Source organism: Gavia stellata, chromosome 17, assembly GCF_030936135.1.
Source record: "Gavia stellata isolate bGavSte3 chromosome 17, bGavSte3.hap2, whole genome shotgun sequence".
In the NCBI taxonomy this organism is placed as follows: Eukaryota; Metazoa; Chordata; class Aves; order Gaviiformes; family Gaviidae; genus Gavia; species Gavia stellata.
In genome coordinates, this window is record NC_082610.1 from 9,568,496 (window position 1) to 9,589,777 (window position 21,282).

Below are 21,282 nucleotides of genomic sequence, written 5' to 3' on the forward strand. Positions count from 1 at the left end.
CATTGAAAATGCTACACAAGGAGGTCTTGCCCTTTGAAAAACACATAGAATCCTGACAATGTCAGTGGACCTAGGACTGTTCTTACTCCTAAAGCTTCAGCATCAGATTTGGCTTTTGATAAGGTACAAACCTCCTTGCAGCTTCTTTCCTGTTGAGAGATGGGGGAATCCCCTTGTTGGGATAGCTTCAATTCACTTTTGCCCTACTTGTAAAAAGCATTTTGAAGTTCTTAGAGGTTTCTATTCTCTAAGACTGAAATAAGTGAATTGTGTGAGATCACTGTTGATAACCAAAAAACAGAGTTATGATGAAGTTACAGAGTTATAAGCTCACAAAAACATTTCTCCCATATTTCCTTTTCATTTAGCTAACTATTTTTAAGTTTCTTAATGTGCATCTTGAGATATAGAGCACAATTTTCTCTAGATTTTTCCTGGGACTCAAAAATTATTAATTTAACGGGACTGATGGGAGCACTTTCAAGGAGGGGGATTTCACAGGGCTTGTGAGAGTTCAGAGATTCTTGAGTGTTACTACAGTGATGTATGCTTCTGGCAAAGTCAGGTTTTAAAAATAAACTACAGAATTTGTACAGAAACCTATTTAATCACTTGAAATTTGATTCTTCTACTATTCCTACAAATCATTGGCAAATGATTCCATGCAATGCAAGCAAAAATCTTGACCTTCATAATCAGTAAAAACTTTAGGATGGTGTAACTGTTAAACATCAATGCTGTAGCTCTTTAGGCAGTAAACTGCACCTTCTGTACGGGATAACACTTCAAATTTACTCAAAGAATCTGCACTTTAGACCCTGAAGATACTCAAAATATGCAATGACTGACATTCAAATACTGGTTGCATGTAACTGACAATTTGCAAGGCACATTCTGCTTATTATTAATAAATTGCAAAGTTTAAAATTCAGTTGAACATAACATAAACTTACCTCTCCTTATAAAGGGAGAAAATTCCCTTGAATAGCAGTTGTTTGGGTTGAGTTTGTTTTTCTTCTTTCATACATTGACTCCTGGCCCAAGACACTCTTACCTTATATCTTGTCTCTTTTTGGAACTGATTCATCAGGGTTAGCAGAGGAAAAAAAAAAAAAATCAACAAGGGGTAGACCATGGTGACTTGTGAATTCAGAAGTGTTGCCACATTTCCAAATTTTACATGCAATTTCCTTTGAAAATGCAGTTGCTATTAGAATACAGAAAACGGCAAATAAGTGTCCTTAGGTGCAAGGAGAAGGAGGAGGATGTAGATTTTGAGGACCAAAGCAGCAGCAAGTTTAATCTAATTTGTGTACAGATATAAATCATCAGTGTTTTGACTTTTGGACTTTCTTTCAAGGGCCAGTAGGAAAGGCAGTATATTTTAAGTGAATTAACAGAGCTCTACTATGACAGTTGAAAACAGAAGTGTCTAAACAAAACACTGGGAAAAATTATGTAGTACTTAAATTCTGTTTCTCTCAGAACAGGTTTAAACATATCCCTAAATGCTGCTAGCCATCGCCTTGAACAATTTTCCAAAAACTTCCTGTGTTGCCCTTTCAGCATCATGCACCTTTTTATAAATCAGGACAGATTATTAGTTAGAGCAAATAACTGAGGGTCAGAAAAGCAGTCTCTGGCTCTGTCAACTGAAAAATAAATCACTTAACCTGTTATTTGCTTCAGCGAAACAAGAAAACCACCCATTTGATTTATCAATTCCTCTGATGAATAGTATTATAAGCAGTATGTATTTCTATTAGGGGGTTGGGGGTTTTTTGTGAATTCATTAAAAGAGCAAAATCAAAGTACCAAATGGAAGTGTACTTCCTCACCACAGTTCATGAAAATGTGAGTCATGAAGCATTGGTCCTATCAAAGTCCATGGCAAGCTTTTTATTGACTTCAGCTGAACTGGGATTGGAGCCAAAAATGAAATAACTGATCACGTCAGGTAATAAAAAGTATAATGCTCTGCCAGATTTTTTACCACAATGCTGTTGCCAAACCTGATTTAGAGTATTCTATTGTTTTAATGATGCCTGCTTATATTAACTAGAATGTTTGAGGCTGATCTGCCCTTAAAAAGTATATTTGAAATTTGGAAAGCATAGGAAAATTCCTTGTCTTTCCTCAGATTACCAGACATGAATAAACTGCATTAATTACCGGTAGGAGATTATGAACAACACTGACTACTTTGATCAACAGTACAGGTTCATTTAAACATTTATTTTTTTTTTAACAAACAAAAAAGTAAACTTTTCTATCTAGTCTAATCTGCCAATAAAAGTTTTATTGGTACTATCCTCACTTGTTCCATGTGGTACAGAGAATAGGAAGGAAACCCCAGGTTTAAAAGCCAACTTTCAAACATTTCAAGCTTGCTCTTTCTATACTGTAAATGTCTTTCAATTAACTCCTATCGCATACAAATTTCTTATCATTTTCACAGTCAAGAGCTTGGATGTATTTTCCTCTCAAAAATCGTAAGCACATCTTCCCAAATACCGTACTCTTTATTCAGGTGGTAACTTTTGACTGTTTCCAGTCATTTCGGAACTGTGTACACAGTTCTTGTTACTTAATCTTATGAACATATTTCCTTCTGCTCATCTGACGGAGCCTTTTGAATGCACTTGTCACTGGTTATATTTTAATTCTAACTTTGATGTTAAGTGCTGTCATTTTGGTGGAGGAGGGGTAGCAGTATTTTAAACTCTGCTAGTCTCTATATTATTTTGTAAAACAACTTCCAAATAAACATTTATGCAGGTTAATCATAGCAAAGAGAAAATGCTAATTCAGCCTATGATAAAAAGTTAAAAAACCTCTGACAACCCTTTAGATTTTATTTTTTTAAATGAAGTTGGTAACTGCATGCACTCTTCCTCATGCCATATAGCACCTATCGACAGGGAAAAAGGCTCATCGTTTGTTTTCTTTTAACACTGGCGATTTCTACTCTAGACAGAAGCTTCCTACTTCACTGCTCTAGTTCACTTAAGCATCTGAGGTTCTGAACGATGACCTGCCGTCACTGAAGATAAAGTCTTCAAGACAAACAAGCCAACTGAACCAGGTGTTGTACCCTTCCATCTTCCTTGACTTCCACCAGACTTTTGGTGAGAAGATTTAACATAATAATGTAGCTGGAAAATACCAACTTTCTTAGGGTTAGTGAAGTGAGCAAGATCACTCCAGTGAGGACCAAAACAAGCATGCAAAAGAAACATGGGAAGCAGGACTTCCTCATTTGGTAATGGTTATTTCAATCTGAAGTACAGATTGTGCAATGAGGATAAAACTTCTGTGGAGAGGCAGGAGGGATAGATGAGGGCAGCTAAACAGAGTGAATACTGTAGCACAGCAAATTACACTAAATTAAGCCAATCCTGTTTTGCCCACTGGAAGACAAAAGTCAGATTTGTGCTTTTTCTCCCAACCACACAAGACGAGCTGAGCTAGCTGGTTAAAGCTCTCCAAAGAATACCAGACTCTCCTCCTATATTTGAGCATCCAATGAAGCTTTTTAATCAGTCAACTGAACTGAGACTTGGAATACAGCTGGTGGGGTAAAGATGCTTCATTCTCGTTAAAAGTCTTGGGAAAATAGGATCTCAGTTCTTTGGAAAATGTCTTTTATGTCATCTGTTTACTATATTGTAACTTTAGCTATACAGTTCCCAGCTACAAAAAAAGGAGTTTGTATCTACTGGATTTCAACAATTTTGAAAATTATATGGAAGCTGAGCAAATTTACAGCATTCTGACACTACTTAATTTTTTTTTTTTTTTAAAAAAGCTAGCCAAAACTCAGATTAATAAAGCTTCCCATCTAACTTTTAATCTCTGTTCATTTAATAGAAAGCCAGCCCATTCACTTTGAAACATCAAAAACAGTTACTGCAAAAGTGTCCTAACTAATTTGGCAAAATACTAAATGTCAGCAAAAGACTAGCCCCAGCTGGGAACAGCGGGTCCTATGATGTACCAACAAGGGAAGCAATAGTACTTCCATTAGTGTTTAAGCTACAATTTAGTTTGCTCTTGACCCCTGTGGGAGAACCTCCCCAAATTTTCAACAGGTGGACACCGTTCCTCTATTTACCGTAAAATACATTAGCTTTTACATAACTTTACAATGGCAACTACACTAATTGCTTACATGGAAAATAACAGAACCGTATCAAATGTATTTTGGCTATTTTTGATACAGTAATTTTTGTCCATGTTGAAAATATATATAACTACATTAACTACTTTTGCTTTACATTTAACTTTTTATTTCCTTCTGTTCTTTTTTTTGTTCTTTTCTTATTGTTCTATCTTTAATTTGCTATTGAACTTTTTTTTCATCCTCAGATTCCTTTTTCTGTGTCTATTCATAATCTGCTACTGCACACACTCACCTGTTTGCTGCTTAATTTTTTTCTTTTCTTTCCTGGACATGGTTCCCAAGCACTTGGTCCCTTCCCACTCTCTGAAAACCACCCTTCTTGCACAGCTTCCCTAGTCTCTTCATAGAGATAGCAAGGCCCTGAGCTCATCCTTTCCCTCCTGCTTTCTTTGCATAGCACCTAGACTACAGAAACACTGAAACAAAAGGGACCATCAAATGCAGGCATCTTGCTGCCTACATTCTGGGAGCCTCTAGAAGACCACACTTTAAAGGTAGCAGCCAGACTTCAAAGGATCAGGAAAAATATTTCAGTCTAGAAATTGGTACAGTTAAATAAAGTTTCAAAAAGGCCTTATAATAGGTTTTAAACTTCTGATGCAGTGCCTACTTCATTTAGGAAACAAGAAACACCTGTGATTGCTCAAGTTGTTCAAGCAGCTTCAACTTAACTGCTCTAAAGATCAGCAACTACTAAGTATTGACTACATAAACATTCAGTCTCTAATGTTAAATACCCAGCATGGATACGATACAAAGGAAAATATCTAGTAAGAGTTAAAATAAAATACTCCCTGTTAAATAAAACTTTTGCCCTTGAACAAACTCATAGTTTTAAGGGTTTTTTTCCTACATGTCATTGCACATTTCTCCTACTTACCTTATACCAGTTCTGGTGCTTACTAGAACCCTTCGTGAATCATCCAGCAAAAACACAGACAGCTTTCTTGTGAGTGGGTGAGTTGAATCAACACAAGTGCTGGTGGTGGCGCCTTGGAAGGTGTGGGACCACATGACCAGAAGGAGGATTGGGAAAATGAAAGAAACAAGACCTTCCATCTCATTGCTGCAAGGAGCTTTCTACCAGCTCAGTCATCTCTTGTCAGGTCCGGAGAAGTACCGTGGTTTAGTAGATCAACTTTAGATTAATAGAATGAATTCTGAAGATTTTTCTTCATTTGTTTGTACATACACTTAAGCTTTTTATCAAATAAATGCACAGACTAGTATATGCAAAGAAATGCCAAGAAAGAGAGTATTTGCTGTGAGGCTCCAAGATCAAGTGTGTTCTTTCAAAGGCAGCCCTTTCGTACCTATTTACACATTTCTTAATGTCAAGCTTTATGTTTAAAGAGGCCATGTGCCAAATTAAATGCAAAATCTAATCCGTTAAGCAACTGCAATTTTTAGGTCTGGTCAGAATCACAATTACAACAAAAAAACCCAGTCAGTGATTAATAATAGGCCTAACCAAGACTCATGTTATTACTGCATAATACCTGATCTACTTACCCATTGCTGCTCATGGAAGATACCACAGCCTGGCAGCACACATACAAAGCCTGCACAAAGGTGCTGCATCCACGATCTGTCAGTGGACGCCCACCTTCCATCAGGGTTCAACAGACACTACACAAATTTTATTTTGCGCTCTTTTTAGAATGTTAGTAAATCAGACCCAGCTCAGCTTTGGCCTGAACTTCTTCAAACTTCATCTGATCAGACATGTTCAAATTATTTGAATGTTTTATCTCTGAAACATTAGTTTTCAAAAAAGAATGTCCTCAAGTCTCCGAAACACTGTTTTCAAACAATTGTGAAGATTCATTCTCTCTGCACAAGGCTAACTGTTAAGCATTTCTAGAGCTTTTGTTGATAAATGGTTAGCCACTGAAAGCTAACCACTAAGATGTTTGTCTATGTTAGCAAACTATTTATGATACCGTGATAGTTCCAAAATAAAGCACTATTATGAACTCAGATACAATCCTTTTTGTCCACTTTCAACAACTAAGCTGTAATCTCAGATTTGCAGTGTTAACCACACGCCATGCCTTTAACTACTTTCTTCAATTATCAACAGCTGAAGCTGCCGATCCATAGCATCTGACTATTCTTCCATGATTCTTTTCAGCCCATCAAAAATTGCCCTGAAGCATACCAAGTTTTGCTGCAAAACCAACAGTTTACAGACTTATCCAAAAGCCTCTTAATGCAAGAAAAAAAAAAAAAAAATTTGGCACTTAAACACGAGGGAAGAGCCAGGACAAAACCAAAACCAGGCATCATGTGTTATGGAAAGGCAAAGGACAGGAACAATGCCCTCTGTGGAAGAAGAGGGCATATGGGGATAGAGAGACATTGGAAAAGCCTTGTAGAGCCAGGTTTGTTGTACCTGCAGTAAAAAGGATGCCAAAAGCACAGACAGCAACCGCTGGCCCTATGAAGAATCACCCCATTCCGTAACACCTGCTGCTGCATGCACAAGGACCCTTAATGGTGCTATCCTGGTGTATAACATCTGTGGTACCGTTAAAGCTGTAACATACCACATAGCCTTCTGCCTGGCCAGTCTTGTACCTACACAATATTCAAAATACTCAGTCACACTCAACTCCAACACTGGCTGACATTTTTCTGTTAACATGGGTAATAATAATAGCACACAAAGCAACAAAGTAGTTACTAAATAAATAAATCTGGTACAAATAAATAGATCAACGCCAAGTGTGAATTGGAGCATTATTCTGGCCCTGGATTCGTGATTGATATAGTGGTTTTAATTACGATCAAATCACAGAAAACTAGCTACTACCCATTAGCTTGATCCTGCATTTAATTTGGCATATGGTCACTTTAAACATAAAACTAGACATCAAAAAGCAATATTGCCGTTCAGCATTGTGTAACATTAAATTATTTAAATAGAAAGAAACAAATAGGAAAGTTTCCCTAAGGGGCAGAGTATATTAGCTAACACAGTTCTGCAACAGAGCCGCCTCGATTCTGGCTGAACTGGCATACAGGCAGAGAAGCCTGTTACTGTCCACAGAGGTATATCCTCAAGCACTCCTAGACTCTAGAGATTTCTATACGGAATATACCACGAGCCAAGTCAACATCTCACCATCAAAAGTAAAAGTTCCTCGCTCTTTCCTGTCATCTCCTTCCCAGCTGTTTCTAGCTGCACACTACCACTGCTTGCCCTAAGCCAGCACTCATTTGATGCGAAGCAAGCTGACTCAGCTCAGCGAAGTTACAGAAAAATTACCTCTGGCAAAAAAGTTAACGTTCTTTTGCCAGTGGAGTGAATTTACTGCTCACCTTGTGAGCAGAGCACATCGCTAGGAGCAGGAGGGTGGAGCAGGGAAGGAGGAAGGGAGAGTGAGGCCTTCCTTCTCCTTTGGGGGTCAGCAAGCAGCTGAGGCAGCCCAGCCCTGCTGCCACACCACACCTGGAGGCAGCAGCACACGCTGCAGCTTTGAAGACCACTCCTTAGGCAGCCGATTCCCATTAAAGCGTTACCTTAAGTACTTAAATCTGTCTCCTAACCATCGCATGGCATTTTTGACTCTGTAAAGGATTTGTTATTTTTCCAAGTGGAGACTGTTCATTTAGGGAAAGAAATGAGGAACAAAAATTCAGTACTGCCCCAGGCTGGTATGCTGCACAGATTGTGTTACAGTGCTGTAATTCAACAGTGAAAAATTTTATTATCTTACTTTTCAGCAAAATATATTAATTTCATTAAATTCTTGACTTGAGAGATAAGCACGTACAATGCCGTTACTAGCTATAGGCACTCAGTTATGAACTACAGTTCGGAAGGTGTTAAAGCCACCAAAGCTCAGTTCCCAAAAGACAAGTTAATTGCTGCATTTGAAACAAAAGCATTCCTTACTAACACAAGAATCAAAATGTTTTCAATATTCAGAATCATGAACATGTCTAATATGTCTTCTAAACACACATCTTAATATGTACACTTTAATCTACATATTAAAACAACATATGTAATTAACAGGATCTATCAAAGGATTTTTTCTATCGCTGACAGATCTTTCGGAAAAGCTGGTTACAAGTCTCCTGGATACCAGTATACTGTAAAAGCACTTAACTCCAAACAGATTCTTTGTTACCTTAGAGAACAGTGTTACAAAATATCTTTTGGTTACAAAAAGATAAGATGCACAAACTTCAGGGTAGCTTTCTGAGACAGAGGATGGCAACAAGCAGCAGGGATCAGCTTAATGAGAAAACTGCAGAAGTCTCACCCGCTCGTCTCAGGACAAATAGATTTCTCTCGTACACAGGAAAAGCAAACTACTGGATAAACTGACTTTATCTGGTGGTTATGGACATTAGCAATGAAGTCTTCAGTCTACTCCACCTCTATTAAAACCATGTAAAAGAAATTAAACTTAACAACAGCTGTCACAACTTCTGTTTCACTCAGCTTCGCTATTTGATTACAAGAAAGAGGATCTACTCCAACAATGTTCAGGGAAACACTGTGTCTGTGGTATATTGACAATTAGTTCGTTTAGTTGTCTAAACTAATTGTGTATCTGTTTCCCTGCCTGTGTATCTGGACGGGTGCTTGTTGTTTGTGATTTCTCACATACCATGATTTTACAGCCATGTATCTAACAATTGATACCAAAGACTTAAACAATTTAGTTAGCATACAAAGAACAGACCCCTTTTGTGCAAACTTTGTACAGATAAGTTAAGAAGATACTGCGTCACGTAAACTGAAATATGCATTAGTTTTCCTGGAAAAGGGCTGGCTGTGGTGACTGGCTGTATTGGGTTATGTTGATGTTGTTTACCTATGAACACACACTCCCCTTCTCTTTAGGGAAATAACCTGTAATGAAAATTCACAGCGTTACGGTACTCTTTAAAGTTCTTGTTGCCATTACTAGAGAAAAATCAGACAAAACACCAGCAGTTTTACAATTTATTTATGTGTCATTCCAAATTTGTGGAAAGAACCCTCTAAGGTAGCTCCTCACCTACTAGCTCGCTCTAGATAACCAAACACTATAGCTAGGTGGAAAAGACATTTTGTATCACGTAGGTCCACGTATCGCCCTTCCCTCAGACCCACTTGAGGGAAACAATGCACTGTAAGTGTAATATTATAATGGAGATTAGCGGAGATCCTGCAGGGAAATAAAAAACTGTAGGTCCTTCCCTGCTGGAAATGCTACTTTCAATAGTATCAGCAGCTAAGTGCTTCATCATTAGCATAAAACTGGAGTCATTTTCTGTCATCAGACCTCGTTCATATGTAAAACGGTAACCCTCGAGTTTCCCAGGGAAAGAAGGTCTCCCACCCCCCACATACTCTCCTCCAGCTGCAAGCAATACAGGTGCTAACTTATGCAAACATAAGGAAAACTCACTCTGCTGGTTTCTGGCTTTGGTACGCTTCTTTTCTTCTTCTCTCTCCTCCCTCTGCCCTGGCCTCTGGGTGACTTCGCTCAGTCTAGTCGGTGTTGATGACTTTCACACTTAACGCTTCCCTCCCGGTCCAAGGCTTCCTTTCTCGCTATAGTTGACTTTGCTGCTTCTTGAAGCTAGACACGAGAAAAGCAGAACCTCAGCTTTTCCTCCTAAAGTCTCTTACCTTCCCTGCTTTCTCATTTAATATTGACCACTGCACTTTTTCTTTTTTTTTAGCGTCTGATTGGCTGTAGTCAAGTTTCTAAACTCTGCATTTCACCACAAAATTCATTTCACTCTGTGGTTTGATATTGCCCGGAGTACTATAAACTGAATCTTCAAAAGACTTACTCATTAGCATACACCTTCCTCTTCTGAGCAATGCCTTCAGGTGCAGTCGCCCTCTCTCTTTCAAGTGCATATTCCTCAACTTTACCTCTTAGGCACATTCCTCCCGCTCACTTCAACCTGCAGGGAAAGCAAGACACCACAGCTCACCCACTCCGCCCCACACAGTGTCCCCTTTGCTCCTACCCTGTTCTGCACAGCTGGTGCCCATTTCCCCCAATACTTTGTTTTAACAAACAGGCAACCAAAGACGTAGGAATTTACTGTCTGTGCACCAGGTGGCTTCGATTGCTCTAAGTACTTAAACACTCTTTCTGTCCGTTCCTCTCGCTGTTTGACTTTTAGCCTACTCATACTGCAGGCCTGCAATGACTTCTCGATGGAGAATGGCTAAGTCTTATGGAAGGCTCTGATACATCTGTATATAGTAGAGGCTTTCAGCTTGTGAAGAGGAAAAAAATAGCTAAAGGGCTGTGCTTTTATATTATTTAACTTCTGTAAAGCATCCTCAGAGCGATGACCGACCTAACCTGCCGAGCACCGGCACGCAGGAGCTTGAAGCGGCGGACCGAGGGCTCTGGGCTGCCCTGAGGGAAACGCGGCGATGAGCTTCTCCCGCGGACCCCCGGCCCCACTGAATTCCTGTGTCCAGCACCGGTTTTTTTCTATTTTACATCTCACTCCCCGTTCAATTTTTCTGTGAGGAGGGCGGCGGGTCGGCGCGCCCCGCCGCGGGGAGGAGGGGGGGAGGCGTCCGGGCGGGCGGGAGCGCCGTCACCGTTCGGTGACGGCGCTCCCGCCCGCCCGGACGCCTCCCCCCCCCCCCCCCCCCGCGGCGGGGCAGGGCGGGAGAGCCGCCCTACAAATTGCTTTACAATGCGCTCCCCGTGAGGCGGCCCGCCGCCTCGGGGCGGCAGCCAGGGCAGGGCGGCTGTCGGCCTCCATCTTGTCGGTGGCGGCCGTCCCGGAGGCCGCGGTCCGCGGCGCTGCCCGCCGCTGACGCCGCTTCCCCTCAGCGGGAACAAGATGGCCCCGCCCCGGCCCCTCCAACAAAGCGCCAGCGCTTCACTTGACGCGGCCCCGCCGAGAAACCGGCCTCTTCCCCCACCACCACCCCGCCTCACCGCCCGGCCCGGCCGTCCCCGCCTTCAGCCCCCCCACCCCGCCCCGGTGGCGGCTACCGCCCCCCGCCACGCTCCCCTCTAGCCGCCGCCGCGCTTCCCCGTCAGGCCGCGGCCGCCCGTTCCCCAGTCACAGACCTCCTCCTCCCCCCGCCGTCGCTGCTGGCGGCCGCTCCGGCGGCGCCCCGCTCCGCCGCGGCCTCCCTGCCCCCCGGCCACGGAGCCGGAGCCCGTGAGCCCCAGTGCGCGCTGGCGGGGGAGGTGCATCCTGGGAAAGAGCAGCCCGACATGGGTCTCCGCCTGGCCGCCGCGCAGCCCCCGCCGCCGTGCGCAGCTCCCCTCAGCCGGCCGCCCGCAGCCGCCGCCCGCTGCTGAGCGGGAGGGGAGGGGAGGGGAGCGGAGGCAGGGCAGGGCAGGGGGGCCGGGACGCGGCGGCCTGGCCCGCGCCGGGGAGGGGGCCGCGGCGCTGCCCGCCCCGCATGAGGCAGGGGGGGGGCCGCTCCCACCCGCCCCGCTCGGTCCCCGCCGCCGCCGCCCTGCGCGCAGGGCCCCAGCGGAGCCCCCGCCGCCCCGGCCCCGCGCCCTGCCCCGATGATGGACAGGAACTACCCGACGACCCCCAGCTTCGCCGACCCCCTGGCCCCGGCCGCCGCGCAGCCCGCCGCCTCCTGGGCCTACGAGCGGGGCGCCGGCAGCCTCAAGCCCAGGTGAGGAGGGTCCGCCGGGGGGCTGCGGCAGGAAAGGCCGGGGTCTTGGCCGGGGCCTGGCCCGCGGGCGCCCCGGGGGCGGGGGGGGAGGCGGGCGAGTGGCCCCCTCCAGCGGGGTAAGGCGAGGCGGCGCGGGGCGTCCCCGCGGCGCGGCCGGGGGCGAGCGGGGCCCAGCGGCGCGGAGCGGCGGAGGAGGAGGCCGGGCGGGCCGCGGGGTGGGGGGAGCGGGCGGACGGGCCGCGTCCCGCCGGGCCTCCGCGTCTGGGGGCACGGCCGCAGAGCCGGGCGGGCGGGGGGGGGGGGGGGGCGGCCGGAGCGAGCTCCCCGCCGTCCCCGGGCGCCGGCGGGCCTCGGCGGCGGCGGGACGGGCGGTCTTCCCGCGCAGGGCGCGCCGCTGCTGCTGCTCTCCGCCCCGGAGGCTCGCGTTGGGCTGCGGCGCGGGTTCAAGAGTTCACGCGTCCCTGCCCGGCTCCGGGAGGGAAGCGGGGCTCGGGGGCGGCGGCGGGAGCGCTCCGCGTGCGCGGGGCCGCAGGCACCGGCGCTGCTCGCCGGAACAATGCTGGCGGGCGGCGGGGCCGTGGCACGCTGGGGCACCGGGCGACCTCAGCCCGCGCCGGCAGACGGCAGCCGCCGGGCCGGCCAGCGCCGCGCTAGCATCCCTCTTCGCCCTTTATTTCTCCGTCGTTTTCCGCACTGCTGCGGCTGGTTAACCTCTTTCCTCTAAAGCGCTGCTCTCGGGCGTGCGGAGCCTCCTCGCTGCTAAAACTTGTCTGGAGCGATTCAGTCCCACGGAGAGTTCTGTAAAGTTCCGGGAAGTGCGGAAAAAATACAGGATATCTTGCTGGCTTCGGATTGCTTTTTTATTGTATAACTGCCAACTAAAATGAGTATTTTCTAGGTGATGAGATTTTTGTTATCGCCCGCCTTTTATGTCTCTAGTTTGATATATCCGCAGTTCTAATCTCGATGACGTTTGAAGGTAGAAGGTAGTCTCAGGCTGAAAATACACCGTCAAAATAGATGCAGCTATAGATGATTTTGCATTCCGTCCTGAAAGTGATCAGGTGTGTATTCTGATCTGTCTGATAAGATTAATAGATTATCAAGGCAGAAGGACTGTTGCAAACATCTACTCTGACCTCTTCATAATGCAGGCCATAGGACTTCTTTTTTTTTTTTTTTTTCCAGCCTGTGTTTGAAACTAGAGCTTACATTTTAGAAGGTGCAGGTAAAAATTTCCAATGAAGCAAAATTCAGCACAATTCTTGGTAAAGTATACAGGTGGCTGATTTGTATTTTATTTCTTGTTTCTGATCTGAAGAGGTCTGCCTTCAGTTTCTAGCCAGAATCTTGCAATAGCCTCATTGACACTGAAAGTCCCGTAATAACTCGTTTTCCTGAGTATGAATTCTTAGGAATTTTGATTCATTTCTTGCTTTATGTTCTTTTTATTAAGAAAAATAATCTTCTGAAATTTGTTATCAGGCATTCTTTTCTTTTCTTTTTTCTTTTCAGTTTTTCTCTCAGTTTTCTCCTGGATCCCCTCCAATTTATTTGTCACCGTTCCTGAATTGTGGACATTGCATTTTAGAAGCGATTCAGTCAATGTTAAGTAAGAAGATAATAGGACCTCCCTGTGGTGTGAGGCTCTAGATTCCTTATTTCACAGAGAATTGCAAGGATGATTAGTTTTTTTGGCCAAAACCTTGCCCCACGAAGCTATGGTTAGCCAGGTTCTCTGTAGAGTTGCCTACATGGCAAAGTAAGGTCTTCTACCATTCTTTCTAATCTTTCTTCCTAATTGTTGCACTACTTTTGGTCATGTTGCTATGTTGGTTTCAGTGGAAGTCAGTGACATGTCCTTTCTATATTGCTTTTGCCATTTCTCATCATCTGTTGAGGATCATGCCATCTATTCCATGAGGAAGGTTTGGATTTTCCAGGTCGTTTAAGAATATGTAATGCAGGAGCAAGAGTGAATCCCTCTGGGATCTTAGAAGAAACACAACTGCTTGATGATTATTTTCGATATTCAAAAAAATCCCCTTTAATCTTTTTAATAGCTGCTGTATTAATGCAATATTAATTGTATATTTTGGGAATTCCTTAATTGAAATGGCATGGAGAACAGTCCTAAGACAAGTACCATGCAGAAGCTCATTGGATCAATGCCTGCTACCTTTACCAATCAAACTGTTAATAAAAAAAAAATCAAATTAGCATTATTGAATCCATTCTTGATATGACAATATTTATGCTGTACTTCGGGAATCCATGTCAAGAAGACCTTGCTTTCAGTTCTTAAAAATTTCATCTAGAGGCTTTGTGGACGGTGACGAATGATGCATTTTAAATGTGTTGACTGAAACATTTTAACTGGTTTTTTTTTAACCATAGCAAGGGCAAGGAAAATATTATGCATCATATTTTGTGCTTGAAATTATCCTGTACTGGGTTCTTAGAGTTCATGTCATTTTAGTAAGAAATAAAATACCCTGTCTTCAGCAAGATTTAAAGATTTGAACCATGTTGGACACAATGTTAAACACAGTCTGGGCTTGCATGGGTGTTTCCGTTCCTCCATCCTCGATAGCATTTGTCTTTGTATGGACAGAGCCAGTTGCTGGGGAATTGAGATGTAGGAGTCATGCCTATCACTGCCAAGGCTCGTACCAGCCTGGAAGCAAATTGTCTTGTTTTACAGATCACTTAACACTTTTCAAAATGGTGGTTTTGATTGTGGTTGACAGGTAGTCATCTAAACATCTGAAGCTGCATTAGCCTGATGTTAAATTAGAAAAAGTGTGTCATGTTCACCTGGTACTTGGTTGAAAAGAATTCAGCCTTTAGGTGATATGGATAACAATATTTCATTCAAATTTCATTTCATATTTATGTTGTTGCAGGCTGTGTCGTGGCAAGCTATGTTCCTTTTTTGTGGAGAGCCATGTTCACAGTCTCAGCTCATCAAAATTATTTCTCCTCCCTACAAGCGTTGCTCCTGTCTTCCTGCGCTTAACTTCAGCCATCTGGTTTTTATCCTGCTCCTTATTTCTTGCAGGCACTGTTTTGTCTGTGCAATGGCACTGTTCCTATCAACTGAAAGGAAGTGCGTGGTGAAGGATTATAAGGACATTGCTACCATGCCTGCTGTGACATAACTTTTCCCATGGAATAGGAGAAGATAGTGAAACGGGGACAGGAGCTCATGGAAATCACTTGAATCGCTGTGTTAACTGAACAGAGATCGCTCCCACTGAAGAGTGTACTTGGACAGTGCAGCCACAGCAGCCCTGTAGCAGAGGGCAAAAGAGGTGCTCCTGTCCTCTGCGTTCCCCTTCCCCCACCCCCCCTTACATAGGCTGTCAGCATCTTGAAGGAATTTCTGATGGTTGTATGGGCACACTGCCACTTTTGACCTTTTTCTGTAGCTGTTAGAAAACCTTACTTCTGTGCTGAAACCCTCTCTGTTTGTGGCATAGCCTAAAGCTAGTCCCGTATTGAATAGTAAATACGTATGTCGTGCTTACTTGTTACTTGCTGGAGAAAAACATGGTCTTCAGAAGACGGGTGAACGTGTAATAGTTTGAGAAACTGTCGTAATTGCTTGGAAAGAGAAATGGGGATAGGTGGTAACAGATGAGGTTTCTGGTTGAGTATATGTCTGACTTGGGGGTACTTCTAGGGCTTCATACAGAGAAGGATTTTTACTAGTGGAGGTATTTCACTGTTCTTGTTTGGTTTTTACCACAGCTCCAAGACTCAAATCTTCTGCTATATGTGACTGAATGTCAGTCACCGTTATTTTGTTGTTTTAAGTATTATGGGGACTGCTGTGGTCTCTGATGTTTCTTCATGCCTGGTAGTCTTTGTTCGTCTCTACCCTACCCAAATATATGGGGTTTTATATCATTTAATTCAAGATGGTCTTTACAATAGATAACACTGACATTTAGTTAGAGCGGCCTGTATTTATAGCAGGTAATCTAAGGTAATGAGTTAGTTACGGTGATAGTTCATATGAAAAGTTATGTAAGTGGGAGACTTAAACTTTTATGATAAACAGTTATGATGATTTTTTTAACTTGTATTTTTCCATAGCTGTCAAACTAATGTTTATTGTAAAAACTGTGCGATTATTGTGATTTAGTTACAGCTCAATTTTAAATTCTAATGGATTTTTGCATAGTTATAGAAACTAAAAGCTCAGATAGTGTGTTTTAGAAAAGCATAGAGTATTTTCTTTCATCAAAGGAGATTGGTCTGAGAGGTAAAACCAATGCTTGTTGTTAAATACATTTCCTACAAAAAGTTCCCTATGGCGTAGTATTTCAAATGTTGAAAGGTAAAGCTCGTAAACTGTGAATATATTTAGAACATTTGCTATTAAAAGAAAAGGCACAGAAGGATTAAATAAACTTTATAAACATATAAAAAGGTAGGTCACTTTAAAATCTTACCAAACTGTCTGTCATAGTTTATATCTAGAACATTCATACGTACAAAATAAAACTCAGGTAGTCCATGGTGTAGCAGAGATACCTTACAGGGACTTGCTAGCTTTTGTCGGTGGTCTTTTTTTTTTCTTTTACTTTCTTGTTTTAACCTGCATTCAGTACGCACTGAAATAACAGCTGTGGCAAGGTCAAAGATTGACTGAACAGAGAGGCTGAACACATTCATACATTCTTGCTGTATGTCCCATAGCTTTTCACAGATGCAGATGTACGGTCATCTTGTAAAATCTTTCCTAAAGTTTCAGGCTAAGCCAGATAGGCTTGTTTGGAATGACATGCTGCTTACCTGTCTAAGATTAACAACAACTTTACATGAAACATTTTAAGCTTTTGATGTCACTTGGCTGCAGTGAGAAATGGTGACATAGAACAGTGTGCAGAAGGAACGAGTTGAAACTTAGTCTGAGGGTGCAGTTACATGAGATGGCTGAACTCACTGCTCAGGCTTACTGCTGCTGAAAGGGCCTCCCTTCCTCCTCCCTTGCATTGGCTCTGCCGTTTGTGCAACTGCACAGGGAGCTGGTCTAATTGGTTAATCCATGAGAAAACTATCCTGACCGAGAAGGTGAACAGCTTTCTCTTGAGTTGGAAAGCTGCGCTGATGTGCCCGTGCTGTCAGACAGGAATCCAGAGGTGGCACCAGGGGATGAGCAGGGAGCAGAGCTGTAAGGAGTGAGCAGCGCGGCCTCGGTGGGGACTCTGCCCTGTGGTCCTGGCCAGCTTTTCAGCTGGGCTCAGCCTTGCCATGTCACGGTCTTCAATGAGCGTCCCACCCAAGTTACACTACCTGCTTCCCTACCAGGAACATTTGTGTCATGTTAGTTGAGTGCTTGACCTCTCTTGAGATCACCTAGAATGATACTTCAGATGCGAGCCCTTTCCCATGGAGCCAACAACTTCAACACAGGTTACCGAATATGTTGTTCTGAAGGAAAGGGGTTTTGTATTCTTCCACCTATGCAAAAAGTCTTTCAGTCCCACATATGTATTTTACCTTTCATCCTGTTAACTGTAATTGTAGGCTTTAGTTTATACTGCCAGAGAAGGACCTTTTCCCTTTGTTTCTTGTGTACTTATGCCCACCTTTTATTTTTTTTGGAGATGCTGTTGATTCTGGCATGATGCTGTCATAGGAAGGAGGTTGTTTTTAGAAAAATCTTTGTTACCATCAGGAAAAAAGCATCTATGACTGGATTATATTAATTCTAAACAATACTAGAGCTATTATAGACTGGGTGTATTTTCCTTGGATTTTTTTGTTTCTTGTATTTTGTCAAAGCATTCACAAATTTGCATGTCAAAAAGTTATTTTGATGAGTGCCTATTCCATACATAAAAAACCAACCAAACAAACAAACAAAAAAACCCCAGCCAAAACAAAAACCAGTTAAAAGGCAGCATATTAATAGTCTCACTTCAAACCTTCCTTAGCAGCCTTAAGTGTGACAAAAATAACTTTGAGCAGCATGCAGAGTTCAGCCTTTCCAGCATGGCATTTCTTGCTATACCATGCAAGTGACAGAGAAAGGAAAATTCTTAGAATTTTTAGGTAAAGAGAAATAATGTGCTTAGAGAGGACGGAGCTCTTAGTTATTTAGTACTAGATTTACTTATCTCACTGGGCAGATTTCAGAGTTTTTGGGTCTACTTCTGCTGTTCTCTGTCACCTCTTCTTACGTTACTTCCTTGTTTTATTACTCTGAACAGACTGTTGGGGATGAATGGACACTTAGAGCATCCTCAGAACTTCTCTGACCACGGGTTACAATAAATAGGGGCAAGGAGCTTTTAATCCTGAATCCCTGCATGCTTGAAGTTTCTTATTCCAAAACAATTCAGCAAGAACCTGCATATGTTTAGACAAGCTTTTATTTGCCCGTATTGCTTCTCTTGTTTTTTATCTTCCCTTCTACCTCTGTTGCTTGCTTAGGACTTGTATGAGTGTAACCAATTACACTCAGCAGGAAGAAGGCACCCTTAGGCATCCTTATCTTAGAGTAATAGTATTTACATAGGAGGATACTAAGGAACATTTATTCCTTAATAACTCTATATGAATTATACTTGAGGCTGTCATACATCTAGATTTCTTTGGAGATAGCTGTCTTTTTCACCTGGCAGTGTTGTGTGAGAAGAGTTTGAGGGCTCCAGCCCTTCGTCTGGCATTTCCATATGTCTGGCAACTTGTTCTGAAAGCTTTTGGACATCCAGAACATGCCAGACAAATGGCCACTGTGCCTGCATGGTGTGCGTGCAATCGGGCCGGTGTTTTGTGGCGATACTGAATGTACCAGCGTGTGCTGCACGTTCCATGTTGCACTTTTTTCTGACCAGGAAATCCCTTTCAGAAATAAGGCAAGTTGGTGTTTCACACCACATCCTGTTTACTCTCTCTCTCTTCTAGTGTCAAAAATTCCAGTGCTAGACAGTGAATAATCCTTCAATTCCTATGTTCCTCCTGTTTCATTATTCTCTACTGAGTCTGCCAAGGATGGGATTTCTAATAGGTTTTTCTTGATTGTGAACGTTTGCTCATTTGCTATACAAAGAGTGATCCTAGAAAACTAACTCCTTAAGACTCTCAACAGCAGCCAGTTGTTAACTACCTTCAGTTGTTGCTGGAACTGGTGACCTGGAGGTTACTGATGCTCAGTGTCACTGAAAAGAGCTGTGATTTTCTTCTTTTCCGCTCCAAAAAATTCCCATTTGTTATTCTCTTTAAAAGGGAATACAGGTTTTTCACCAATTAAAGGAATTTTGTGTGTGTGTGTACCGTTTTGATCGCTATTAATACTTGGTTTTGTTTAGACATCTGCCTGAACGTCAGGAAATCTGAAATCAATACCTGGGGCATATTTAAGGAATTTGTTTTATATAGTAAAGTTTTTCCCATCTCAAAATAAATGCCGTGTAGCTGTAACTATTTTTCTACAGTTTTGAACAGTGCCCGATTTCTAGTTGAAGCATTCACAAGCAACTGGGTTCGTATGGTATTTTCAGCTAAATAGTAACTGGTGATAATGTGGTAGCCACGTTTCTAAGCTCTTTTCAAGGTTAGGAATGTAAATTTAAATCTATTTTAGGATGAAGAGAGCACTGATGAAGAGGTGTAAGAGCCAAATTCAAGGACTAGGCTACTTTTCCTTATAAAAGTAGGTAGTAACACCCCGTGATGTTTCCTTTAATGTAAGGGACTTTTGCTGCTGCATTTTACGATGAACTGTGTGTTGTTCATTTGTTAGATCTTTCTTGGGTACACCTCCTAAATTGGGATAGAAATGGTGTTAGTCATAGGGATGCCTCTTTATTGAATCTAAAGGAGCTCATATGAGCTACTTAGCCCTTGTAGTGTGTTGTGGGATGGGGAAAACACTGTACTGGACTTGTAGGCATGCTGGAAGACTTACAGAATATTTAATGGCCTTGAATTGTAGGCTGTGCGGATGACCAAGGATACTAAGGTTTGTGGTCTCAGATGTAGGCAGTGAGTAGATGCCTCAATTCTGTGCAAGTTCAGTGGCTTCGTGGCTCACAGCCGCAGATCTTCACAGTGGTTCAGTATGTTGCGTACTGAGCTCTTAGAAATTTTAACTTCCTGAAACCTTCCTTATTTCAGGGCCGAGTGTTTGAAACTCGGTTGTGAGGGCTGTAAATATGAGTGGGTTAGTGTTTGTGCCTTATTTTCCCTAGATTAAAGGAGAAGGTATTTCATGGGTTATGGAACTGTAAAGTGCTTGGAGATTTGGTAATGAAAAGAGATGTTGCCTAAGATGGCTCTGTCAGTCGACGGGACATATGTGTTTGCACCTTTTACCTCTTTTTTGATGAATATCTCAACTTGAGCATCGTCTTTTTGGTATAATTGGAAAATAAAGGGCTTATTAAGAAATGGGATATCAAGCATTCCTATAGTATCCCAAAGGTAATACTCAAGCTTGCCACAAAATATGGCACGGTAATAACTGTGGGAGGATAAGGGTTGAGAAACATTTTGATAGCTGAAATGAATTGTATTTTTAATAAGGCAGTGATGTGGCTAAGCTGCATCTTGAGATAATGCTCTGCTGATTTTTATATTTTGAAATAAAATTTTATTATTAGAAGTAATGAAATGTTTTTGTGCATATCTCGGCCAACCATAATAGAGGATTATGCTGTGTGCTCAACCATTAATGCTGTGATGATCTTGAGAAGATTTTCTAGTATCTCCAAGTATGCTTTTGACAACAGAATAGCATCACAGATTAGAGAAAAAGTGCTAGATTTCCATTACTGTCTGTTACAAAAATCTTTGAAATTGTGAGTAAAGCTCAGCAGGAGAGAAGTATTACTGATTAAAAAAAAAAAATCACAGCTATTATCTCCATGCTGGTAAAGAGAACATTCTTTCATAGAGAAAAGGTAAAAGAAGAGGATAAATAAATGTAGTGACAAAATAATCCAGTGCCTCAGAAGGTGAGAAAAGAAGATTGCTGTTCTTTCCATGGTGTAAGCTACACAGACCATAATGGGTACTTGTTTTTCTGCAGGGAACAGTAGAGTGCAAGCTGTCAGGGAAGATGTGTGAACCCCCAAAACGTTGATTGACAAACAAATGGCTTAAAATTATTTCTGACACTGCGTTATAATATAAATTGGGTGGTGAACATGGGCATATCAGTGTCTGTTTAGATGTGGGGGGGGTGACGATACTGAGTTAATGAGGATATCACAGTTAGGTTTCAGTATTCAGAGCAGGAACACTGAAAGCGCTTCTCCAGACCTTGAAATCTTTAAAAAGTGTATCAGGAGCTAAAACCTGGCATGATTATAGAATAGTTTAGGTAGGCTGTAGCCCCATTACAGTAGAAAAGGGGCGCCGGGGAGGGGGGGGGCAAGTGGGTAAGCTGTAAAGAGCTTCTTAACAAGTACAGCACTTTATGGACAGTTTTATTTGCAAAGTTCAGATGTAAACA

At 42.8% G+C, this 21,282-nt stretch overlaps 2 protein-coding genes across 2 annotated transcripts in view; one reads left to right on the forward strand and one right to left on the reverse strand.

Annotated features, from left to right (window-relative positions):
* CCDC73 (coiled-coil domain containing 73) overlaps positions 1-10,083 on the reverse strand; it is a 107,444-nt gene extending 97,361 nt beyond the window's left edge. Inside the window, 4 exon segments of the mRNA XM_059825979.1 lie at positions 9,595-9,624; positions 9,627-9,704; positions 9,706-9,768; positions 9,982-10,083. Of these exon segments, the coding sequence (XP_059681962.1) occupies positions 9,595-9,624; positions 9,627-9,704; positions 9,706-9,768; positions 9,982-10,083 (273 nt within the window).
* A 1,596-nt stretch (positions 10,084-11,679) lies between these two features.
* Positions 11,680-21,282, forward strand: part of QSER1 (glutamine and serine rich 1) — a 45,411-nt gene continuing 35,808 nt past the window's right edge. The window contains exon 1 of the mRNA XM_059825730.1: positions 11,680-11,810. Coding sequence (XP_059681713.1) covers positions 11,695-11,810 — 116 coding nt within the window. The 5' untranslated portion in view covers positions 11,680-11,694. The remainder of the gene's footprint in view (positions 11,811-21,282) is intronic.